General features: G+C 49.4%; 9 protein-coding genes across 9 annotated transcripts; 6 read left to right on the top strand and 3 right to left on the bottom strand.

Annotated features, from left to right (window-relative positions):
- Positions 1-659: 659 nt before the first annotated feature.
- P168DRAFT_240836 (uncharacterized protein) lies at positions 660-1577 on the top strand (the record flags this gene model as incomplete). Its single annotated transcript, XM_024833735.1, has 2 exons — positions 660-1163; positions 1299-1577. 2 exons carry the CDS (start codon positions 660-662, stop codon positions 1575-1577), a joined length of 783 nt encoding a protein of 260 aa, XP_024690602.1.
- Positions 1578-2002: 425 nt separating this feature from the next.
- On the top strand, positions 2003-2687 carry P168DRAFT_328995 (uncharacterized protein). Its single transcript, XM_024841409.1, has 3 exons — positions 2003-2140; positions 2229-2314; positions 2385-2687. Exons 1-3 carry the CDS (start codon positions 2090-2092, stop codon positions 2479-2481), a joined length of 234 nt encoding a protein of 77 aa, XP_024690601.1. The 5' UTR covers positions 2003-2089; the 3' UTR covers positions 2482-2687.
- A 384-nt stretch (positions 2688-3071) lies between these two features.
- P168DRAFT_328994 (uncharacterized protein) lies at positions 3072-4104 on the bottom strand. Its single transcript, XM_024841408.1, has 2 exons — positions 3632-4104; positions 3072-3565 (listed from the first exon to the last, which is right to left on the bottom strand). Exons 1-2 carry the CDS (start codon positions 3823-3825, stop codon positions 3304-3306), a joined length of 456 nt encoding a protein of 151 aa, XP_024690600.1. The 5' UTR covers positions 3826-4104; the 3' UTR covers positions 3072-3303.
- Positions 4105-7881: 3777 nt separating this feature from the next.
- Positions 7882-9231, top strand: P168DRAFT_306234 (putative secretory lipase; the record flags this gene model as incomplete). Its single annotated transcript, XM_024839010.1, has 1 exon — positions 7882-9231. One exon carries the CDS (start codon positions 7882-7884, stop codon positions 9229-9231), a length of 1350 nt encoding a protein of 449 aa, XP_024690599.1.
- Positions 9232-11624: 2393 nt separating this feature from the next.
- On the top strand, positions 11625-13330 carry P168DRAFT_328992 (uncharacterized protein). Its single transcript, XM_024841407.1, has 5 exons — positions 11625-11937; positions 11996-12046; positions 12102-12146; positions 12213-12461; positions 12547-13330. Exons 1-5 carry the CDS (start codon positions 11809-11811, stop codon positions 13261-13263), a joined length of 1191 nt encoding a protein of 396 aa, XP_024690598.1. The 5' UTR covers positions 11625-11808; the 3' UTR covers positions 13264-13330.
- A 532-nt stretch (positions 13331-13862) lies between these two features.
- Positions 13863-14473, bottom strand: P168DRAFT_292128 (uncharacterized protein). Its single transcript, XM_024837527.1, has 2 exons — positions 14391-14473; positions 13863-14306 (listed from the first exon to the last, which is right to left on the bottom strand). Exon 2 carries the CDS (start codon positions 14290-14292, stop codon positions 14002-14004), a length of 291 nt encoding a protein of 96 aa, XP_024690597.1. The 5' UTR covers positions 14293-14306; positions 14391-14473; the 3' UTR covers positions 13863-14001.
- Positions 14474-14571: 98 nt separating this feature from the next.
- Positions 14572-15686, top strand: P168DRAFT_306232 (uncharacterized protein; the record flags this gene model as incomplete). Its single annotated transcript, XM_024839009.1, has 5 exons — positions 14572-14624; positions 14698-14725; positions 14773-14922; positions 14956-15032; positions 15236-15686. 5 exons carry the CDS (start codon positions 14572-14574, stop codon positions 15273-15275), a joined length of 348 nt encoding a protein of 115 aa, XP_024690596.1. The 3' UTR covers positions 15276-15686.
- Positions 15687-15718: 32 nt separating this feature from the next.
- Positions 15719-16597, top strand: P168DRAFT_39785 (uncharacterized protein). The gene is made up of 2 exons (XM_024841923.1): positions 15719-16181; positions 16242-16597. The coding sequence occupies exons 1-2, from the start codon at positions 15832-15834 to the stop codon at positions 16495-16497; spliced, it is 606 nt and encodes a 201-aa protein (XP_024690595.1). The 5' UTR covers positions 15719-15831; the 3' UTR covers positions 16498-16597.
- Positions 16598-17567: 970 nt separating this feature from the next.
- Positions 17568-19002, bottom strand: P168DRAFT_240931 (phosphoesterase superfamily protein; the record flags this gene model as incomplete). Its single annotated transcript, XM_024833741.1, has 2 exons — positions 17568-18368; positions 18436-19002. The coding sequence occupies 2 exons, from the start codon at positions 19000-19002 to the stop codon at positions 17568-17570; spliced, it is 1368 nt and encodes a 455-aa protein (XP_024690594.1).
- Between the last annotated feature and the right edge of the window lie 887 nt (positions 19003-19889).

Here is a 19889-nt window from a genome sequence, read left to right as displayed (position 1 = left end):
GTATTTTGTTTATATCCACTCGTTTATCCTCTATCCCCCACAGGGTCTACAGAGTCGTTCTATAGCACCCAATGTGGCGACCCAAAAGGTTGTATGGAGCGACTGCGTACTTCAACAAATGTATGACTCTATTCACATTCATATGATCCATGATATACAATCAGTTTGCCCTTTATGGCATGGACCCACGTTAGTCACATCCCAGCTCAACATGGTTTTTCAAGCTCCCATATCACGGAGCGGTCCTTCAGGGGTGTCAGTGAGATTATCATACCCACGTTAATATATACATTCTTTTTTCTGCGAATTGTGCGCATATTCAACCGTCAGTTGATTCTATACGGAAGTTGGTCGTACCCGCGCGACCCACAGCATATATATCCTGTCAGGCAGACTCAGTCCGAGGTACAATTCTCTTATCTATTGCCAATTTGCCATCCATCATTAGATCACTTGACTGCCCACGATAATTTCCCACCATGGAGCTCTGGTCCTCCATGTCCAGCTGGCCCCTTACCCTTTCGCCAGGCTGTGGCATGTGCGACAAGCAAGAAAATCTTCTCCGCTGCTCCAGCTGCAAAGTGATGTTCTACTGCAGCCGCGAGCATCAAATGGAAGACCGCGATGTGCACAGACACGGCTGCAAACCAGTCAAACAAATGCTCCGAGCAACGGAGGAGGAAGTTCAGAAGCTGCACAATTTTCCAGTAGGCGTGGGGGGGATCACGGTGGGCGGAGACATCTTCACTCCTAACATTGGACGCTTCTGGGACACGGAGCCTACCCTGAGCTGCATGTGGGGGCGGATGGGGATGGTTCGCATGCTAAATGGCATCTGGAGCGTTCAGTCCGTCGAGGCTCAGTTGGACTGTGGTATGGAAATGCTGCGGTTGTGCCGGAGCGATAATGTGGGTGTGCGCGGTCTCATCCCTTCAATGATGCTGCGGCTGCACAGGGACCAGGAATGCTACGATTTTATCAAGTGGTGGGCTGTGGTCGCTAAAGATCCTCAGTATGATTTCAGGAATCTCGACCTACCATATCTAGATATCAAGGATGCGGACGTCTTTGAGCCCGTTGATTTCTGCTTTGGGTACGATAACCTGAATCAGATGGTTGCCTTGATGCTGCTGAAGGTCAAGCTACTGCTGGACCTCACCGCGGTGGACCGCTCGGCGCCTACAATTGGTGCCAGAGTACCGCAGGAGATTCTCGATCGGATCCAAGGGTTCGTGCCGCGGAGTCCGGTCATCGCGGCGCGTCGGTATATCGTCAATGGGGAGTGGCGAAAGCATCAGATGCGGACGCTGGAGAAGCAGATCAATCGGCTGTATTGGGAAGTCCACAGGATAAACAAGTGGATGTGGATGGCGCTCAGAGCCCCTGAACACTTCATTGACATATTGCCTCCTGAGTTCTCGCCCGGCAGCATGCAGGAGATGAAATTCACGTTGTCGTGGAGTCTTAACTCGTGGTTGGTGACTCCGGGGACACTCGACTTTATTCAGAGAAAGATTGATGAAGAGAAGGCGAAACATGAGCATTACCAAGAACAGATGTCGATGATGGTAGATTAACATCCTACTTCCCTGCTTCCCCTGGCCTTGTGGTTTAGGAGAGGGAAATAGCGGAAAGGGTTTGTGCATTACTTGTTCAACATGTTTGCGTCATTTGTATAGTAATATTTGTTAACCAGACAAACAACTAGACATTATATGAGATACAAAATCAACTAGCATCTAGCCAGATCGATAAGGGATTGCACATTACAGCTGCAAACCTTGGGCATCATTGTTAGATAAGCCAAATAAACAGGATCTGCCTAGCCAAAGAATCCAGCAATCGTCCGGCGCCATTCGAAACATGCGCACACCCGTCTCTCGGGAGTATACAGGTCACAAAGACCGAATGGCACTCGAAACACAGCAGCAAACCAAGCCAATCCTCCCTCCCGTCTACCCCACCTGACCCAACATATAATGTTCCTCATCTCTCCATCTCCCCGCTCTTCTTCCCTCATACCATCCAGCTCTCGTATATCCATCTGTCTGACCCTTCAATCATCACAGAAAAACCCAGAACTATCGCAATGCCCAACAACAACGGCTACAGCTACACCGGCCCTGGCACCAACAGCCAGGTGAGCTTCACTCTCCTTCCCCACGCAGTCCCAAAACAAACCCAGGCCATATGCCAGCCATAATACTAACTGATGCCGTGCCAACCAGGGCAACCACTACTGCTCGCGCGACTACGGCTCGGGATCCGACTCGAATGGCGCAGGCCGCGGAGACGCATACCATTACTCGAACAGGTATACACGGTGTCCCTTGGTCAAAGTTTACTGCCTGTTTTAGCCCAGTCAAGCTGACACAAGCTCCTAGCAACGGCTCCTACTACTACTCCAACTCCAATGGCAGCACTTACTACAATAATGGAAGCGGGGACTCGACCTATACTGATCCTAGTGGGAAGAAATGATCGGTTCTCATCACCCGTGCCTGAATCAAGATTTCGTGACACTTAGCTGTATGGTAGGAAAAAGGACGACATGCGAGGCGACTCAGAGAGTGTTTCTTAATGAATAGTCAATGACATCGGTGGTTGGGGTTATTACTAGCACGGAAACCCCGGGTGTTTTATCTTTAGAGATTAAGCATATCAAGATCTCCCAAGCTAATTTGAAGTATGATTCCTTGAAAAAGACGCAAGGCAAATAGCTTTCCAAATTGGTATTATGGCAGTAGATATAATTGACCGTGTTTGGGTCCTTCAGATCATACACCTTATTGATGCAAAATATGACATGCCGTCATCCGCCCTACGCCACTTATCCCTGCATTCTCCGCAGATTGGATCTTAGAAGGCGTGACTTCTAGGGTCCCTGACTCCCTGGTTCGGCGACGCCGGTTATTTTAGTGTGCTTTAGCGTGTTTGCGCTCGGCCATTTAGAGGCTTTGGAGTGATATTTTATTATATATTTATTTTTTCTTGTTTTTCAAAGGAGAGTTGGGTGTACAAGAGAGCCCCACATACATGCAATGCTGTACGGAGTAATGAAAGGACGGATTAATAGTTGGATCAAACTTTCTATAGCCAGCCACAAAGACCGCCTCTTATTAGGTACATGTGAGCAACAAGCAACAGATAATTATCAAATCAAAAGAAAGAGAAACGACAACGAAGGCAAACAACATCAACGGTCTGCTAGAAAGATGAAGGAGAGACATCAACACATCGCTGAAATTGAGTATCAAGCGCAATTCCAAATAAGGAACTGGCGGGCCGAAAGCAAGCAATAGCCTATTCCAGGTTCACGGGGATCTTGAGGTAACCAGTGAGGTTGCACTCGGTGAACTTGCCGCCGGGGTTGCTATCGTCAACGCAATGCCACTCGGCACCCTCGTTGATTTCAATCTGGCCGTAGAAGGCCCCCTCGCCGACCTTCCTGGCGCCGAGGGTGAGGTCGCGGGGGTTCTTGACGCCGCCGCCGGGGAAGCCGAACTCGTAGAGGGCGTCGGCGCACGGCTTGTTGACCTGCTCGTTGTAGGGGTGGTCCTCCATACTGTATTGTTTTTGTTAGTAATACTGAACGAGTACATGTAATGGTAATTGCTAGGGAGAAACATACAGCTGGACCTCGCACTTGAAGCCGGATGTGCCCTTGTTCAGATCGATCAGGTCGAAATCAACCATCGTCTTGTGGATACCCTTGTTGTGTCGGATGTGCAGGTTGTTCAGCTGCAAGGGCATCAGCGCCTTGGGGGCAGCCAGGACGGTGGTGCTGGTGGCAGCGAGGAGAGCGGCGGTGGTGGAGAACTTCATTTTGATTGTAGTGGGTTTTTGAGTCGATTGAAAGAACTTGAACTGAGTTAAATAGATGGATGCTGGAATGCTTTGTTGGAATGGATGCTTGCTTGATTGCTGGATGAGAATCTATTCTACCTGGTGATTCTCACGATGCTTTATACCTTTATCCGGTGCGCAGCACGGACATTGTACTGATCGCCCAAAACGGCAAAAACGAAGCATTCGGACTCAGTATCTTCTCTCCCGTTCCCTAAGTGGCCTTGTTCGAGCTCTCTCCAGGAAACACTCATGATCTGTACAGGCGCCCCAGGAGTGATGGATATATTTAGGTGTGGCTGACGACGGGACGCCTTAGGCCGGTTAATAGTGGGAGCACGATCGCCCCTTCTATCCAATCGGCACGAGCCACATCCTAGACATATACGAGAATTGTGTACGCCACGGAGCCTATAATAGCATGTTCTGTGTGACAGATGAACTATTTTACATTCGTAAAAATTTAAGTGTTTTTAGTATCCTCAGCCCTAGGCTTAGCAGGGTGCCTGGGGCTTAGCTTTGGCGTTCGATCTTGCAGTCTAAATTTGGTGGAAGACTTGGGTTTGCGCGTCGCGATATGACAATGGTTGTAGGAGTGAGATACTCTGCTTCTTTTGAAATGAGACATATTTCACGGTGTAATCATCTTGTCCGGTGTCTTCGAGAATTCACTGGCTAGGTCTATGGGTTATGATACAGACATTCCTGTGCACAAGACGGGACTGACTAACTGTTTGAGCGGACGTTGAACAGACACTTCAATTGTAGTATGTTCTTCATGACTAGATAGGTCCATCATAGATTTCTCCGCCAGCTTTTCAGCACACCGTTACATTGGGCCGTATATTTAGACTCGCACCGGTTGTTCAGGGGTTTAGTGTGATCGACACGTCCAGCTGTAGTCACTATTGCTTCGCAGTACGCCTTGAACCGAACAGGTTCGATCGCTTGCGGGGTCATGGAGCAATCTAGACAACTGACTGTTCCAATGGACGGTGTTAATGACGCCATAACTGAGGGTGTCAACTATTCGTATGGAAAATGTCGCCGTTAGGCGTCCCAGCGCGAGGGTTCGGTGTTGTGCGCTGGCGGGAGGCCTCGGGGAGAGATTTCATTCATGGGCCTAACTCGCGCGTCTGATCTGGGACAGGCTTTTGGATATACTCCATCTCTCTTTTGTTTATTGTCGTCCAAAGGTAGACCCAGCATAGATTGACTGCGAACAAACACCCAATCTGCCATTCTAAAGATTAGACGGATGGTATATACCCGTAGTGTACGATCCAAAGAAAAGATTCCTCGAGATAAGACAGTTGACTCAGTCTGCCACACCACCTCAAGGGAGAAAAAATAGTGACAGTCGAAGGTCTCGAAATGGGGAACAAGGACACAGTAGAGATAGTATGGATGTTTTAGTATCCAGGGGAGTCCAGCTGATTCCCAATAGCCCCCAAGATTTCTTCGGGCCTTCCTGTGCCAATATAAGTCACTGGGAGCGTCTTATATGAGGCGAATGATTAAAGTGTTTTCCGCCCAGTACTCTGGTAGTTAGTCACCTCTACTTTGGCTCATTTTCGGTAATAAGTTCTTCTGCTTATCAACCATGTCAGGACACAGCTTGCAGTCTACAAGGCAGGGAAATTCTACCTCGCCCGTCAACCAAGTATCTGGGCCAACGACTGCATCTTCAAATCGTGTATCCCGTAGACCACGCAATCTTGAGATATCAGCCAGGAATCCGATCAAGAAGTGAGAGTACTGCCAAGAATAGAATGAAGTAACACAGGGGATAACCTCGTTCACAATGGCTAGAAGGAGCCAAGATAGTGACTCGTATATCCATTGCTGAAAGCTCGGAAAGAGTACCTTGAAGATATATCTGATCGGGTTTAACGATGCCGTGGCGAGACATATCTAAGCCATACACGACGAAGATTATCAGGCTGTACTTCAGTCCAACCTAGCAGCACGGTTCTAGCAGTATATCTTTGATGGTGTTCCTGCATTGGGTCCATTCCACCCCCAGCGTCCGAGGTAGAAGGCAAGAAACTATTCCAAAAATGAGAAACAACGGTGATGAATGCAATCAGACATAGCACCGCTGAGAAACGTGGCCCGTCACCTGACTGCAACGTCAAGTTCGACCATTTCTATCTTGTTCCCCGCAGTCTCCAACCACCTTCTCTCAACTTCTCCATCTCCCCATGTCATTGTTTTCATCTTTTTGGTTAATTTCGACCACGTAAACCATTATAGGTGATTAAATTTCTTGTATAGCCTATACCTCCTATAAATTTATCAGACGGCTATTCCTGACCGTTGAGAAATACTTGTCCCTCATCAATTCTCGGTGATCTTGACGCCGAGCATCCTCGGCAAACGCTGGTACCAAGACGGAAGCTGACGGGACGCCAAGGTCACGTACATCAAATGGGGAAACTGACGATGGAAAATGTGCCATTTGGTAACTCAGAATTGATACATCGTGTGTAATATCGAAAACGGCCCTTCGCGAATGTCACCTCCGAGGTCGCCTGCTTCGGAACATATACCTTATGGAGCGGTGCGTGCCTTAGTTGCCGGTGACTGGCGGCCTTGCCCAATAAAACCGTTAAACTAGCCTTCTCACCGACCTTGGCTCGTTAATTGTTTGTTGCCAGGTCGTGAGCAGACTGAGCCGTGAGAAAAAATTTCAAATCGGTGGTCATTTGACAGTCCACGGCGGGTGACTGCGGAAGCTTGATATTTTGGACTCTCCCGACTAGAGACACCTTATATGTGAATCGAGTCAGCATACACGGTTTAAAAAGCAAGCACTATGTATTAGATGGGATTCCCGTCATGTTTACACATGGACTCGAGGCGCCGGCTCTTCGATTGGCGGGATGAATAAGATTTTTGCCATACAGCGGTGGGGTTTTTGAAACTAATGGTCTTCAAGCCTAGATACAATACCTATAATGCCTATACATCGTCACCGTTCAAAATGTCGAGACTCTACTTTGGTCTACAATCTTAGCTCAGCCCGTGATCGTGGTCTGTCAAGGTCTCGTGAACTTCGAGGTTCGATTGGTGTGTACATCTCCTGGCATAGAACATCATCTTTTCTGAGTTTCAACCCCTGTCTCAATATGGGCCGAAAGGTTGTGTATGGATCCGGCCAAGTTAGGTTTGGCGTTGCTATCGGCTGACATGAGATCCTTGGGCGCTTCGTGGAGACAGGTTGGAGAATATTGAGTCAAGCAGATTGTGATTGGCATTTGCCTAGGAACTAACCTTCCGTGTGCTAGTGAGGAATGAACTTTGATCCGAATTTTCGCTAATTGCGGTATTAATCACAAACAACACGAAGATGTGAACAGAGTGCAGAGAAGAGCAAACTCCGGGATGTGATATCGCGGAATCTTATACACTCTGAGAGACATAATCACATAAAATAGCAGAAGATTGTGCTTTCGCGGCAATATTGTTTGGTGATATTGCCTGCAAGCATTCCCCGCTTTTATGGGGGATGCCCACTAAGCGATGATCACGAGGAGAAATCCACTAACCCACCCCCGTCTACCCAATCTTAGGCTATTCAGCAGGGATCCATCACGCCTCGGTATTCAATTTCAATCCTCCGGCGTATACGCATGAATACGACACTTTTCAGCGACGATCTTGAAGAAAAAAGCCACACGGGCTTCCCCTTCGTATACATGAATACTAGTTCCCTACTAGCTGCACATGCGGCACTCCGGGGGTAGTGCCGTGTGGGCCTGCACCGTCACCCAAGCTTGCGCCTCGGCTTGGAGATCCTGACTATTCTTCTTTCGGGGCAGCACTGCGAAGCTTCCATCAAACCTCAAATCTTATCAAGATCGTCAGGGACCCATGTGAGCGCTCCGTCGCGTCCATGTTCGCCAATCGGAGAAATTCATGTCCCCCCATCATTCCGGATTGGGGGGGGTGCTCCATCTTAAAAGGGCGCAGGCCCCCAGTATTTTCAATTCCATTGCAGGGCATCCTCTGGAAGGTCAGATCTCAACCATCATGGTGAGCTTCAAGGTGGTCCTACTGCAGGCACTTGCTTATCTGCTGCCTCTGGCAGCAGGATTTCCGGCTCCCAGAGCTGATGGACCACTCAAGCCGGTTGACGATCCCTTCTATGTTCCGCCTGCTGGGTTCGAGTCGGAAGCCCCAGGGACGATTCTCCGCCATCGCAAAACCCCGTTCCCTATCGCCGCCTTCGGCTTTGCCAAAGTCAATCTGGAGAGTTCCCATCAAGTACTCTACCGCACCACCGACGCGTTTGGGAAGGCAGTCGCGACAGTCTCAACTATCCTGATCCCCCACAACGCGGACACCTCCAAGCTGCTCTCCTACCAGGTCGCACAGGACGCGGCGGACCCAAACTGCTCTCCATCGTTCGCCTTCCAGCAGGAGTCTGAGAATGGCAACGCGTTGTCCCTCATCATGCCGCAGCTGGAATTCATCTTTATCACAGCCGCCCTGAACAAGGGCTGGGTCGTCACCGCTCCCGACCATTTGGGTCCAGAATCTGCCTTCCTATCCAACATCCTCTCGGGACACGCAGTCCTTGACAACATCCGTGCGGTCCTGGCCTCGACGGAGTTCACGAACGTGACCTCCGATGCGACAGTCACAATGTGGGGCTATTCGGGCGGCAGCCTGGCCAGCGGCTTTGCCGCAGAACTGCAACCAGAATACGCACCCGAGCTGAAGATCGCCGGCGCCGCCCTCGGCGGCACTGTTCCGGAGATCCTCCCGGTCGTTGAAGCTACCAACAAGGGTCTGTTCACCGGCCTGCTCCCCGCCGGCATTCGTGGTCTCTCCAAGGTTTATCCGGAGATCGCAAAGCTCATCGACGAGAACCTCATCCCTGAGAAAAGGGAAGAGTTCCAAAAGACAGACAACCTCTGCTTGACAGGCAACATTCTGGAGTATCTCGGCAAAGACGTGTACTCATACGTGAAGAACGAAGACGTCTTCAGCGACCCCATCGCAACCAAGGTGCTCAACGAAAACGCCATGGGCCACAATATCCCGGGAATCCCGCTGTTCATCTACAAGTCCGCGGGCGACGAGGTCAGTCCCGTGAATGCCAGCGACGCGCTGGTGGACAAGTACTGCGACGGCGGCGCGCAGCTGGAGTACAAGCGCGATACGCTGTCAGAGCACGCCTTGTTGGAGATTGTGGGCGCCCCCGACGCCTTCTTCTGGTTGGAGGATCGGATGGACGGCGCTCCCGCTGAAAAGGGGTGCAAGCGATCCACGCATTTCACGACCTTGGCCGACCCGAGGACTATTGCTGCACTGGGCAGCGGACTAGTTCAGGTTTTGCTTTCCTTCCTGTCGTTGCCTATCGGGCCGCCTCTGTAGAAGGACTCCACTATCTGCCCTCCACCGCGAGGTAATATTTTATTTAAAAATCATCACGTGTGAAACGCGTTTACATGATACCTAATGTGACACGGAGCGGAGCCCGGATGGGAAGGATATTCCCATCTCAAGGCCCTCTATAATCTTTTACGACTCATAATGGACCATGGTTGTTTTACACTTTATTTCTCGTAGTCCTTCACCTTTCAATCATCCTCTGGTGCTGAGAATCTGTATCATTATTCTGTCCTGATTTAAGGCCTCGAAAACTCTTAGCATTATAATTAACTACATTATCTGAGATCCATACATAGCACTCAACAGAACCCTGTACTGTTACTTGAAAAAATACTACCTAGATAAACAATTGAACACCAGCTATATATCCTTACACGTGAGTTATAACCTAAACAGGAATGCTTGAAATATGAGAGAGAACGCTGATAGAGATAGTAAACATTGGTAATGACATCAACAGGTTCTTTGCAATGATACCAGTTGCAAGCTGCATGCACGAAGAAGCAAGGTAAATCCTGCACAGGGAAACACTGCAGACCATCTGACAAGAGAACCTTTCGATGTCATTCAGAATACGGACAAGGTTACAGATGGTCGAGAGCATGATCAAAATACAAACAGTCAAAGGTGTGGGAAACGCTGCAGGTCAGTCGGCATGCAAACCGATTGCAGACACTTTCACAATGGATAAATTAGGTGGTTATGTTGGATGGAGTTTTGTAGAATACTCCACAGGCTGTTTCAGCCATGTAGTCAGGTAGCCATCGGATTTACGGGTTTGCTTGATTGGTGGTTATTCGGCACCAGCTAGCATTCGGATCTTTTTGGCTACTCTTGTTAGAGGGGTGCCATTTGCCTAACATACGCGCGCCACTGTACAATGAGTCTCGGGTAGACGTCTGGTTGCTAGCGGGAACCGGATGTGATGGTGTTTTGGCTCAGTGGTGTTATACTATGGCATCTGAGAGCTAGGTAACCGTATAACATCCCTACAAAGAGTAGGAGCGACCGTAGCAGTATTAGTTCTGCTACTGTTCCTGTTTTCGTTTTTGCGATATCTGTGTGTATGCAATCATTGACAAGGGTCTTGATATGACCTTGAAACAGGGTTGAATTCCTGGTGGAATATAGAAAAAGGGATATGATTCATCCGGAGTATTTAACATCCAGATTATACCTGTATAAATACGCGATGAAAGCACGTCAGAAAGATAAAATTGATGACATTTGTTTCTGTGTACGGATAGAAGCTTGCTGATTGTCAAAATAGAAGATGGTCAAAGATGTGAGAAAAGGACTGCAAACGCGGCAGGTTGGCTGAAAGTTTAGCCCATTGTAGTCACTACTCACAAGATCACGGTTTGAAACAAAGATATGATAGATCAACTTAGCAAATAGCTAGAGTGTACTTCGTACTCTTGGCGTAACTGAACACCGCTAGTTCAGAAGTCCAACTTTAACCCTCTTAAGCTAACTGGCTGCTCAGCCTGACACCCTTTTAGACACTCACACATGGGTTGTCTTGCTACGCGCCGGAGGCCCGCAGATCTGTTAGGCAGCACCTTACAAAATCCCCGATACTCAGCACGTTGAGGTAGCCAGCTGAGGATCTCAGACAGAAATATCCCATACATAATCCGATTGCACTTCAGAAACCAAGGTGTTTCAACCTGTGGGGGAGTTTAGACCTCCCTGATCAACTCTGGAATCTGAACCTTTCCTAGTGAGCGAATTCAGTACAGAAGGTCGCCAACTGGCTAAATTCGTGGAGCTGAATTTCAAGACCCCGGGGGAGGGCCTGAGACCCTGGGGGCCCGGACGGCGCAACAAGTCTTTCCTAATCCTGCCTAATGCACATCAAATGGTAGAGATGGGTTGCTATAAAGAGCTAGTCGAGCTAGTCTCCGGGGATCTCTTTGGTCGTTTTGTCTCCCACACTATTCCATTATGAAATTCGCAACGCCTTGTTAATGGTCATACGAACAGGGATGGGATTCCTGGCTCGTTGATCTATCAAGTTGCTCATGGTCGCTGTTTCATTGGCGACGGTGATGGCTTCTTAGGTCTCAGGTTCAGGAAGGATAGAGGGCGACTTTGTTGATATCAAACATCTATAAAACAACTTTCACGTTCTCGTCTAGGTACTGCAAAATGATCCAGGTATATGTCAAACATCCATATTCCCAGCTTCACGGTAAAAGACTGGATTTTCGCTAGTTATAGGTTTCAGAGGGTACCGCCATTTGGCTAGTCTAGGGTCCTGCGCCGCAATGCCAGGGGTCTCCCACCCATCACGAGTTCTCTGTTCAAGATGCAGTAGTGTCTTTGACTCTGCTAACTGTTGGCCATTCCTTCCCCAACGACACTCTACAAGGCTACAGGCCCCCTTTTCATTTGAGTAATTACCGGGGAAATTCAAGAGGGGAAACAAAGCAAAAAGCCAAAACTCTAACAACAAGGAGAGTGTGTTACCCATTGTTCACCATCCGTTTGCCTATATAATTCCCTGCTGTGTTCTTCTTCCCATGTGCGTTTTGGTTATTCTTTTACTCCACGCCAATGGTTTCTCGGACAAAGATACAACGAAGGCGGAACAGTAAAGGCGGCCGCTGGACTCCTGAGTTACTAAAGGAACTCTATGATTCCCGGAACACAGACAGTCATCTTAGCTGGAAAGAATTTCATCAGGTAACTCTTTCCTATGCAGGGATATCCACCACCCGACTAACCGATTATCCTATATTAGAAAAACCTTTTCCCCGGCCGCAGCAACTGGGCTCTCCAGAAGGCATATTCAGTGCGTCGCTGTATTCCAGAAGCATCTCTACAAAACATATCCTAATTCCTGCCAGACATACAGACAAGAACTCAGACTTGAGCGAAGAGCCAAGAGAATGGTATGATATCTTGCTTTCATATCCTTGTCTGTGGGTATACACTTGCTAATCATGTTTCCTGGCTAGCATCCGGCTGCTTCCACTCCCAAGCCCAGCTTGTACACCCCAAATACCCGTGTTCTGAAGCGTCCTTCACAGGCGGAGAAAGATCCCAGGTTGCGCAATCGAAAGCAGGCAAAGCTCTACACCTCGCCCAAGTATAATAATTCCGCGCCACCGGGTACCATAGCAGGTGTCCAGAACCCCAGCCCTGATCCCTCCAGCGATACGGACTCTGATGACGGGGATATCCCGCCCAGCGGGCGTACAGAAAAAGTAAGTACTATCTACTGAGAGCAGGGGAAGTAAGGGACAGGTTGATACACTATACTGGACCGCTGTCTAACATGCATTGTTTAAGTTCCCCAAATCGGCACAGCAGGCCAAAGCCAATGGAAGCCACCATGCTAGTCCGAGTACCTCATCGACCGCACCCAGCCCCAGGGTTGCCCCTGCTACCGCGGAAATATCGGAATCTCGCCCAGAACAACAGTCTCGCTCTGGGTCTCAGCCGACACACAAGATTACCACCTTGCATTATGCCAACAAAGAGCCAAAGGCCAGTGCCCCGGATTCGCCAGCTTCAGCCCAGAGTAAGAGATCTACCCCCCAGGCCCAGCAGCCTGGTCGAGAAGAGACCATGTCCGCACAATCACTGGATATGGACCTGGTGAAGTTGGTTGAGACAGCCAATTCTCTGGCGAGAAGGACTAAAAAGTCGGAGACCGAGCGTCAAGGGCTTGAAGCCATCAATAGCACGCTTCAGACCATGTACAGCTCACTCCAGACCAAGAACAGCACACTTCAAAAGGACTTTGATGCTTCCCAGGAGTTGCATAACCAGCTTACCTCCTGTCAGGAGATCAAGATCGAACAACTCAAAACAGAGAATCAACAGCTCTGTGATGAGGTCGCCCGACTCCGTGATGAATCCTGCAGGGAGTGTCTCAAGATGCGCGCGATGTTGGTTACAAAAGATGAAGAGCTGGCCAAAAAGGACGAAGAGTTGTTGACCCTCAAGGGCGAATGGAACTCCAAGTTGGAAATTGCGGTTAGAGACCTAATGTTCTCTACTTGACTGATTGCTTCATGACTGTTTTGTGTGTATCATTCCTTTGTACCGAGATTAAGAAGTTGATGTTTACAATCATTACCCCCACCTTCGTTGTGTCAGACTTCAGACTGGGTTATATACCGTACTTTCCACATAGATGAAATTCCGACAATATAGTTCACACGCATGGGGTGGATCTTGATAGACATTTTCATTTTCATTTCCCATCATTACCATTGGATCAGCTGTTATGGTCCTCGAGCGTCTGGAGGTAAGTGCCTCGACTTTCATCTATAGTTGGCATATAGGCCATGCCAGTTCCTCATTTCCGGATCAGCCCATGACCATGCGGCTCCCAGGGCTAAAGATTGACACTGAAATGTATGCCTGCCGTATATGAATCTCTAAGACCATTTGGTGGTATATGATGGACTGATGTGCATCTCCAACTCTAGCGGTCATCTTTTAGCTCTTATATTATATCATGGTTGATTTCAGTTTTCAATAGCAACTACTACTGATGGCTCATATTCCAGATCTGATATGGTACTATCGTCAATCTCAGTTTAGATAGCTAAGAACACTACGACGAAGTATTTTGTAGACTAAGTCACAGGAAGCCATCTCAAAGATGATAAACTTGATGATAATGACTATGAAAGAAGTTGAAAAAAGTTGCAAGCAAATTCAAATACAACAACGTGCTGGGGGACTTTGCGCATACTGCAAGTCAGCTGCCCAGGTACAGTGAATCCACAATTCTCAGTATACCTGAACAAATTCGCATTCCCCTCTCGCACAGCGAAAAACATAATCACGACCTTGCTCCCTCTGAACACGAGAGAACTCGTCGCAGTCACACGGAGGGTTTCCTTCCCGGATACCCTCATAATCGTCAAATACTATACCACGACACTCACGTCTTCGGCACTTGTAGAACCATCTGTTCTCATTGCCATTGGCGTTACCGTGGGTCTGGTTGCGAACCATTATAGAATTGCAATTGCGGCACGATGGGTCCTCCTCGAAGAGACGAGGGATTTCTTCCGACATTATCGGGCTGTGTGCTGCTGATGCGAAGTAGAATCAATCAATTAGCCTCATGTGATCAAGTATGGTATTGCTCCAAGGAAGTATGGGATACTGCGTACCAAAGACAATGACTGTGAGCGGTTGTATATCTATCTTCTGACGCTGGAGTAGACCCAAGTGTTTATGGCCTGGTGCTGGTTATGGGGGGAAATTCAACAGGCTGCTGATTCGGGGAGGGTAGAGGGTTTATTTATACCCCTGGCCATCCATCCGTTGCTGTGATGCGAAGATAAAAGAGAGATGGCTGCTACAGCTGGCAAGTCTCAATTTGTGCCCCGGCCAACCTGTCAGAGGTGAGTATCCTCGTCTCAAGTGGGGTATATCAACTACACCAAGTATTTTTAGTGTGAATTATGCATTCCGTAGCTGGCGTACACCCCCCTCTGAACCTCTCGTACGTCATGCTCTATTGATCAAAGATACTGTTCGTGGACTGAGTAGACTCTCAGTGGGTGTGCAAGGGGGGTGACCGACGAATATGGATCAATGTTGACTAGCATTCTAGAACCATCTACGAGGCTGCGCGCCATATCATCCAGTGTTAACAGTACCTGGTCGATCCCTTGGCGTGCATGGCTCAATTTCCTTGCTGTAAGATTGGCTGATAATTACTGCAACCCTCAGCAAAGGCTCAATTTTCCCGTGGCTGGATTGGACAGGCTTTTCACGCGTCATTTGAGCCCGGGCATCAAGGCACACGTGTAAGATCACGACTTCACGCGTAGGGGTAGCAACCCAAGGACACGTCCCCAAGACATAAATACCCATCTACCCCGCCTGACTGCCATATTTTTCTTCTACTATCAGAGCCCCCCTCTTGCTCTTGCCTCGTTGTTCATCTATTTGACATTTGCCTGACGGATTATCCTTCTGTTTGTCAATCCTACTCTTCAAAATGTCCCAGTTCTCCATTCACGATGACAATGCGTTCACGAACTGACTAAATGATAGCCTAATTTACAGTCAAGTACCCTACATGTCTTATCATTCTGAAGTATATGCTGGATTTATGTTGTGAGTAACACAACACTCCCCCTCCCCCACTAACTATCTCAGATCTCGCACTAGGCTTTAGCGGCATAGGTCTATTAGAGACCAGGCGACACAAAGAAAGACCTCTCTTGATTGCCGCGATACAAGTGTCTAAAAAATGGGGGCAGTTGAGAATCCGACTGTGAATGTCCTGCTCGGAAAAGGCGTCGATCAAACAACATAGTCGCCAAGGACAACGAGGCTTGCGCAAAAGACGGGGAGATAGCCAAAAGAGAGGCCATGGCCGATGTTCTGGACAGGGGAAAAATCGCCTTTTCCGGGTATCTATGTTTCTATCGCGCGCAGAATAGCCTTTGCAATACAACTGAATTGCACAATCCCTACCTGTCCGCTTCGTTATTACCCGTAACGTTGCAGTTGGAAATGCTTCTCCCCGCCAGGCAAATTGCCTGAAAACGCCCTGTGCCAGAGATGATGCAGTCTTCGGAGTGAGTGTTGGGGGGACTGATGGTGGTTGTCGGTAGTAGCGGTGACGATTTGGACCGACATCTGAGGGATTGCTCCCCACCCGACACAGTCAGTCAGAATGTTCTAAATGACATTTTGGATATCTTGAATAAGCCTTCTATCCACCCCGATACACCCATTGATGAGGGAGGCGCGAACCAAACCTCTGATACGGCCGGCCTGAATACCACTAACGCCGAGTCGTCTCCACGTAACGATTATAATAACCGGATTGATTCGTGCTTAAGCGAAGGCTCAGGAAGGATAGATCCCGAGGAACTTTGCCAGAAAAATCAGAATGTCATTCTCGACGTTGATGATGCCATCATCGCTCCCGAAGGCAGCAGAAGGTCAAAAGTCAATCCAGTCACTGCTATCTATCGTGTGCTAACAGCGTTCAACTGGGACAGTAGGCAAGGAACAACCAAGCATGACAGATTGAAGTCTTCTGATGCTTCACCCCGTCAGCAGGGACTGCCGAAATTGCTGCCCAAGCCAACAAAAGCCATGCCGACATCCGAACCCCCGCCACAAAAAAAGTATCTATGTGGCTTAGACGGTTGCGACAAGACTTATCCCCGCAGCAATGGCCTGAACAGACACCAAAGGAAATGTCACGGCACATCTCCGGGGAAAGCTGGCCGACCCAGGAATACCCGACGATGAAACTTGCTGTGAGCAATCATCACTCCTGACGAGGTTCGGACGGTGGGAAAGTGGATGGATATTGTGTGAGGGATTCGGCGTCTTGTTGTGTATCTTTTGTTGTACGTCTAGTATGCGACACCATCAAGCGGCTCGTTTTTGCAAAGTCATGTTTTCTGTCTTTTAGATAAGTCTAGTTGCGAGGATGTGTTCTTAGATTCAGCGGAAAAGGTATCCTGTAGTCTCTACTCCGTAGTACCTCGTCATTGGCGCTTAAAGCCGTATGACTTCACAAGAAGGTTCGTCGATTTACATTTGTACTTTTCAGGACCCTGAAGTTTACCTTCCAAGTAGACCCTAAGAAGGCGAACCTGGTCCAGTTTCTTTGATTATTTTTTAACCTATTCTGTTTGATCCCCGCCCCCACTCTCAGGGCATCAATGAGACCAGAAACAACCGAAACCGATATTCTAATTCAAGGAGGGGAGCAGAGAGTTCGGGAGATCGTCCAAGATCGTCCATAGCTCCTTTTTCTACGCTCGTATCAGACCACTGGGTATGAAGGCATGTTGGACTACACTTTTTGCAGCAAGTCTATTTCGCACCTATGCAAATACGCTTGGCCAAAAGGAAAGATTTACTGCCCTTATCCAGTGGCATGTGGTCTATTACAGTATCAGCGAGGAGTACCATTAAGCAGGCAAGCGATGGCCATGTTCCCACCAAACGAACGACAGATCGGCAGTCAAAAGCATCAAGGTAGAAAGACGAACCGTGGAGATGGTTTCCCCCGCGTTCTTGCGATGATGATTGTACGATCAGCTGGCCTCTGGCCAAAATATCTATTAATGGGGTAATAACAAATCAATAATACCCCTCTTTTCATATACCCCGCCTACATGCGGCACCCAACGGCGTTCCATCCGACTAGGGCACGGCTCACGTTTTGATAGGTGGGTGAATTCCTGGATGTGATTACGGGACAGGATGTAAATATATTATTATCATTTATATATATTGCCAGCTCCGGCGTTCCTCCGCATATATAATCTAATTCCCTGGTCCCATGATTGAAGACCAAGAAAAGAGCATCAATGCCCCCCAAACGGAACCACACCAGGCATAGCACTCGGCGTATCGCGCATCGACCCACGAATCAAATGGTCAAAGGACGGGGCGTGTTCCACGCGGGGAGTGAACGGCTCAAAGTCCCATAGGTATCCGAGGGTGCGCAGAATGGACGAAGCAGAGTAAGAAGCAGAGTCGCCGGCGCTAGTCTTGCCCTTCTGCTCGACGAAGCCTTCCCCAACCCACGGCGAGATGAGGAAGGTAGGGACGCGGCCGCCCAGCCGATTGAACTCGAAGGTGTACTCGGAGCCGTCGGCGGCTTTCTCGGTGTAGGTTTCGTCGTCGGGGCGGACGGCCAGCGGGGGCGGGACGTGGTCGTGGAAGCCGCCTGTTTCGTCGAAGGTGACGATGAAGAGGGTTGAGTTCCATTGCGGGCTAGCGCGGAGGGCGTCATAGACGTCTTTGAGAAGCGTCTCGCCGTCGGAGATTAGACCTGTCGGGTGCATGGAGTTGGTGCCTTTGCCGCAGCAGGAGGGGTTGAGGTAGGTGAAGTCTGGGAGTTCGCCCTTTTCGGCGGCCTTGTAGAATTTGGAGAATGGTTTGGCTTTGAGTGCGTTGAAGCTTGACCAGGTCCAGTCGAAGAATTGTGCGTCGGCGAGAACGGCCCAGGTGTAGTAGTTGGCCCAGGTGCGGTCTGACTCGGACAGCTGCTGGAAGATCGAGCGGTGTTTGATACCGTGTATGATTGTACTCATTGACGCATCGTTTTTGCCGTGTCCGGCTGAGGTGCCTGAGAGCAGGGAGACTCGGTTGGGGTTGGTCGGCTGTGGTATGGTCAGCTTGGGGGTCACTTTACGGAGTGGTGGTCTGTTGGTGGTGAGGGCCCTTTACCCCTGGGATATCCGAGTGCCAGTGATTGAACACCACGAAGTTCTGCGTCATGGACGTGAGGACAGGAACCTGCGCCTCGGTATAGTAATTCATAACCTGCTTCGCCAGGTGGGTCTCATTCTCGGAAGGATACGAGCGAAGCTGCTCCTGCAGGAATCCCTTCTGCGTGGGGGTTAGCGTCCCGTCGGCAATTGCCTTGTTATCCGGGGTAAAGTCGCCGTAGAACTGGATGTTGTTGCCGGTGATGGAGTGATCGGGGTCATTCAGGACCGAATCGTACGAGCTTGCCTCACTGCAGGCCTCCCCGTCAGACTTATCGGCGGTATTGACGGGGTTGCAGAAAGGGCCGTTGTTGATGGGGTTCTCCAGGCCCTTGATTGTCTGTCCGCCCAACACGTTGTCAACGGATCGGTTTTCCATAACCAGCAGAACGACATTCTTGATCTTGTCTTTCATGTTTGCGATCGACTCGGAAGATCCAGCTTTGTGGGCCGACGCAGGGGCAGCCGTCACAGCTGGTGCGGCCACCGCAGCGGCGAGACAACCCAAGAGATAGCGAGCATGCATCGTGACAAGTGACTAGGCCGGGGCAGAATAACTGACGAGACGAACCAAAACATTTTCGCAGGCTGGCAGCTGTATACCCAGTTTATAACCAATTCCCATCGTCCACTCCCATTATCCACGCGTATCCCACGTGCAGGCACCGTCGCCGCCACAGTCACATCGGGGGTTCCACGCTGGATGCTAGAGACCCCTCACATACAGATGGAGGCGCTCCCCCCCTCTCTTGGTCATGTATCCGCCTCGCGCCATTGGGTCATACGACGCTTGCAGTCGCTTAGCGGTGGACCTCAGTGCAAACAACACCCAAGGGCCGACACCATCTGGGTGGCATTTTGGTGGGACTTGGCCTAGGTACGGTTGGGTTGGAAACCGTCTTCCATAGAAGATGATGCTGCTAGGCACGGGACATGTCACTTGCGATTTATTCGCCCGTTGTGGGTCCCCACTTGGTAGTTCATGGGGCTTGAGCCGTGGAGGGAAGGGATCGGCAAGGCTGATGGAATTCGAGGGAACCTGATTTGATTCGGTTGATTCAGGCTGTCGACGGTGAGGTTGTTTTTTTTACCTTTTGGGAATGGTTGATGGGGTTGGTGTAATCCGATGATTGACCGGGTGCTACGCCAGTGGGTGACTTTGGTCCGCTACTTTGTGTTAAGGAGGGTTGGGATTTGCCGGGCTGCTCCTGTTGATTTACGTCAGAGGAACTTGCAGATCATGAAGAAAATATAAACTCTACGCAGTGGCGCGATATGTCAGATATGATATGATCAGTTTGCTCCATACAGTATTTGAAGGACGCGTACCTGCAGTCTGCAGAACTCGAAACTATCCGAAAATACGGAATATATCGATCGGATGATCACAACCCAGATCGCTCCCGACGAGAT

This window comes from Aspergillus campestris, assembly GCF_002847485.1.
Source record: "Aspergillus campestris IBT 28561 chromosome Unknown P168scaffold_10, whole genome shotgun sequence".
NCBI classification, from domain to species: Eukaryota; Fungi; Ascomycota; class Eurotiomycetes; order Eurotiales; family Aspergillaceae; genus Aspergillus; species Aspergillus campestris.
The sequence above is the reverse complement of the archived record's forward strand: the minus strand, read 5'-3'. Positions and strand labels throughout refer to the sequence as shown.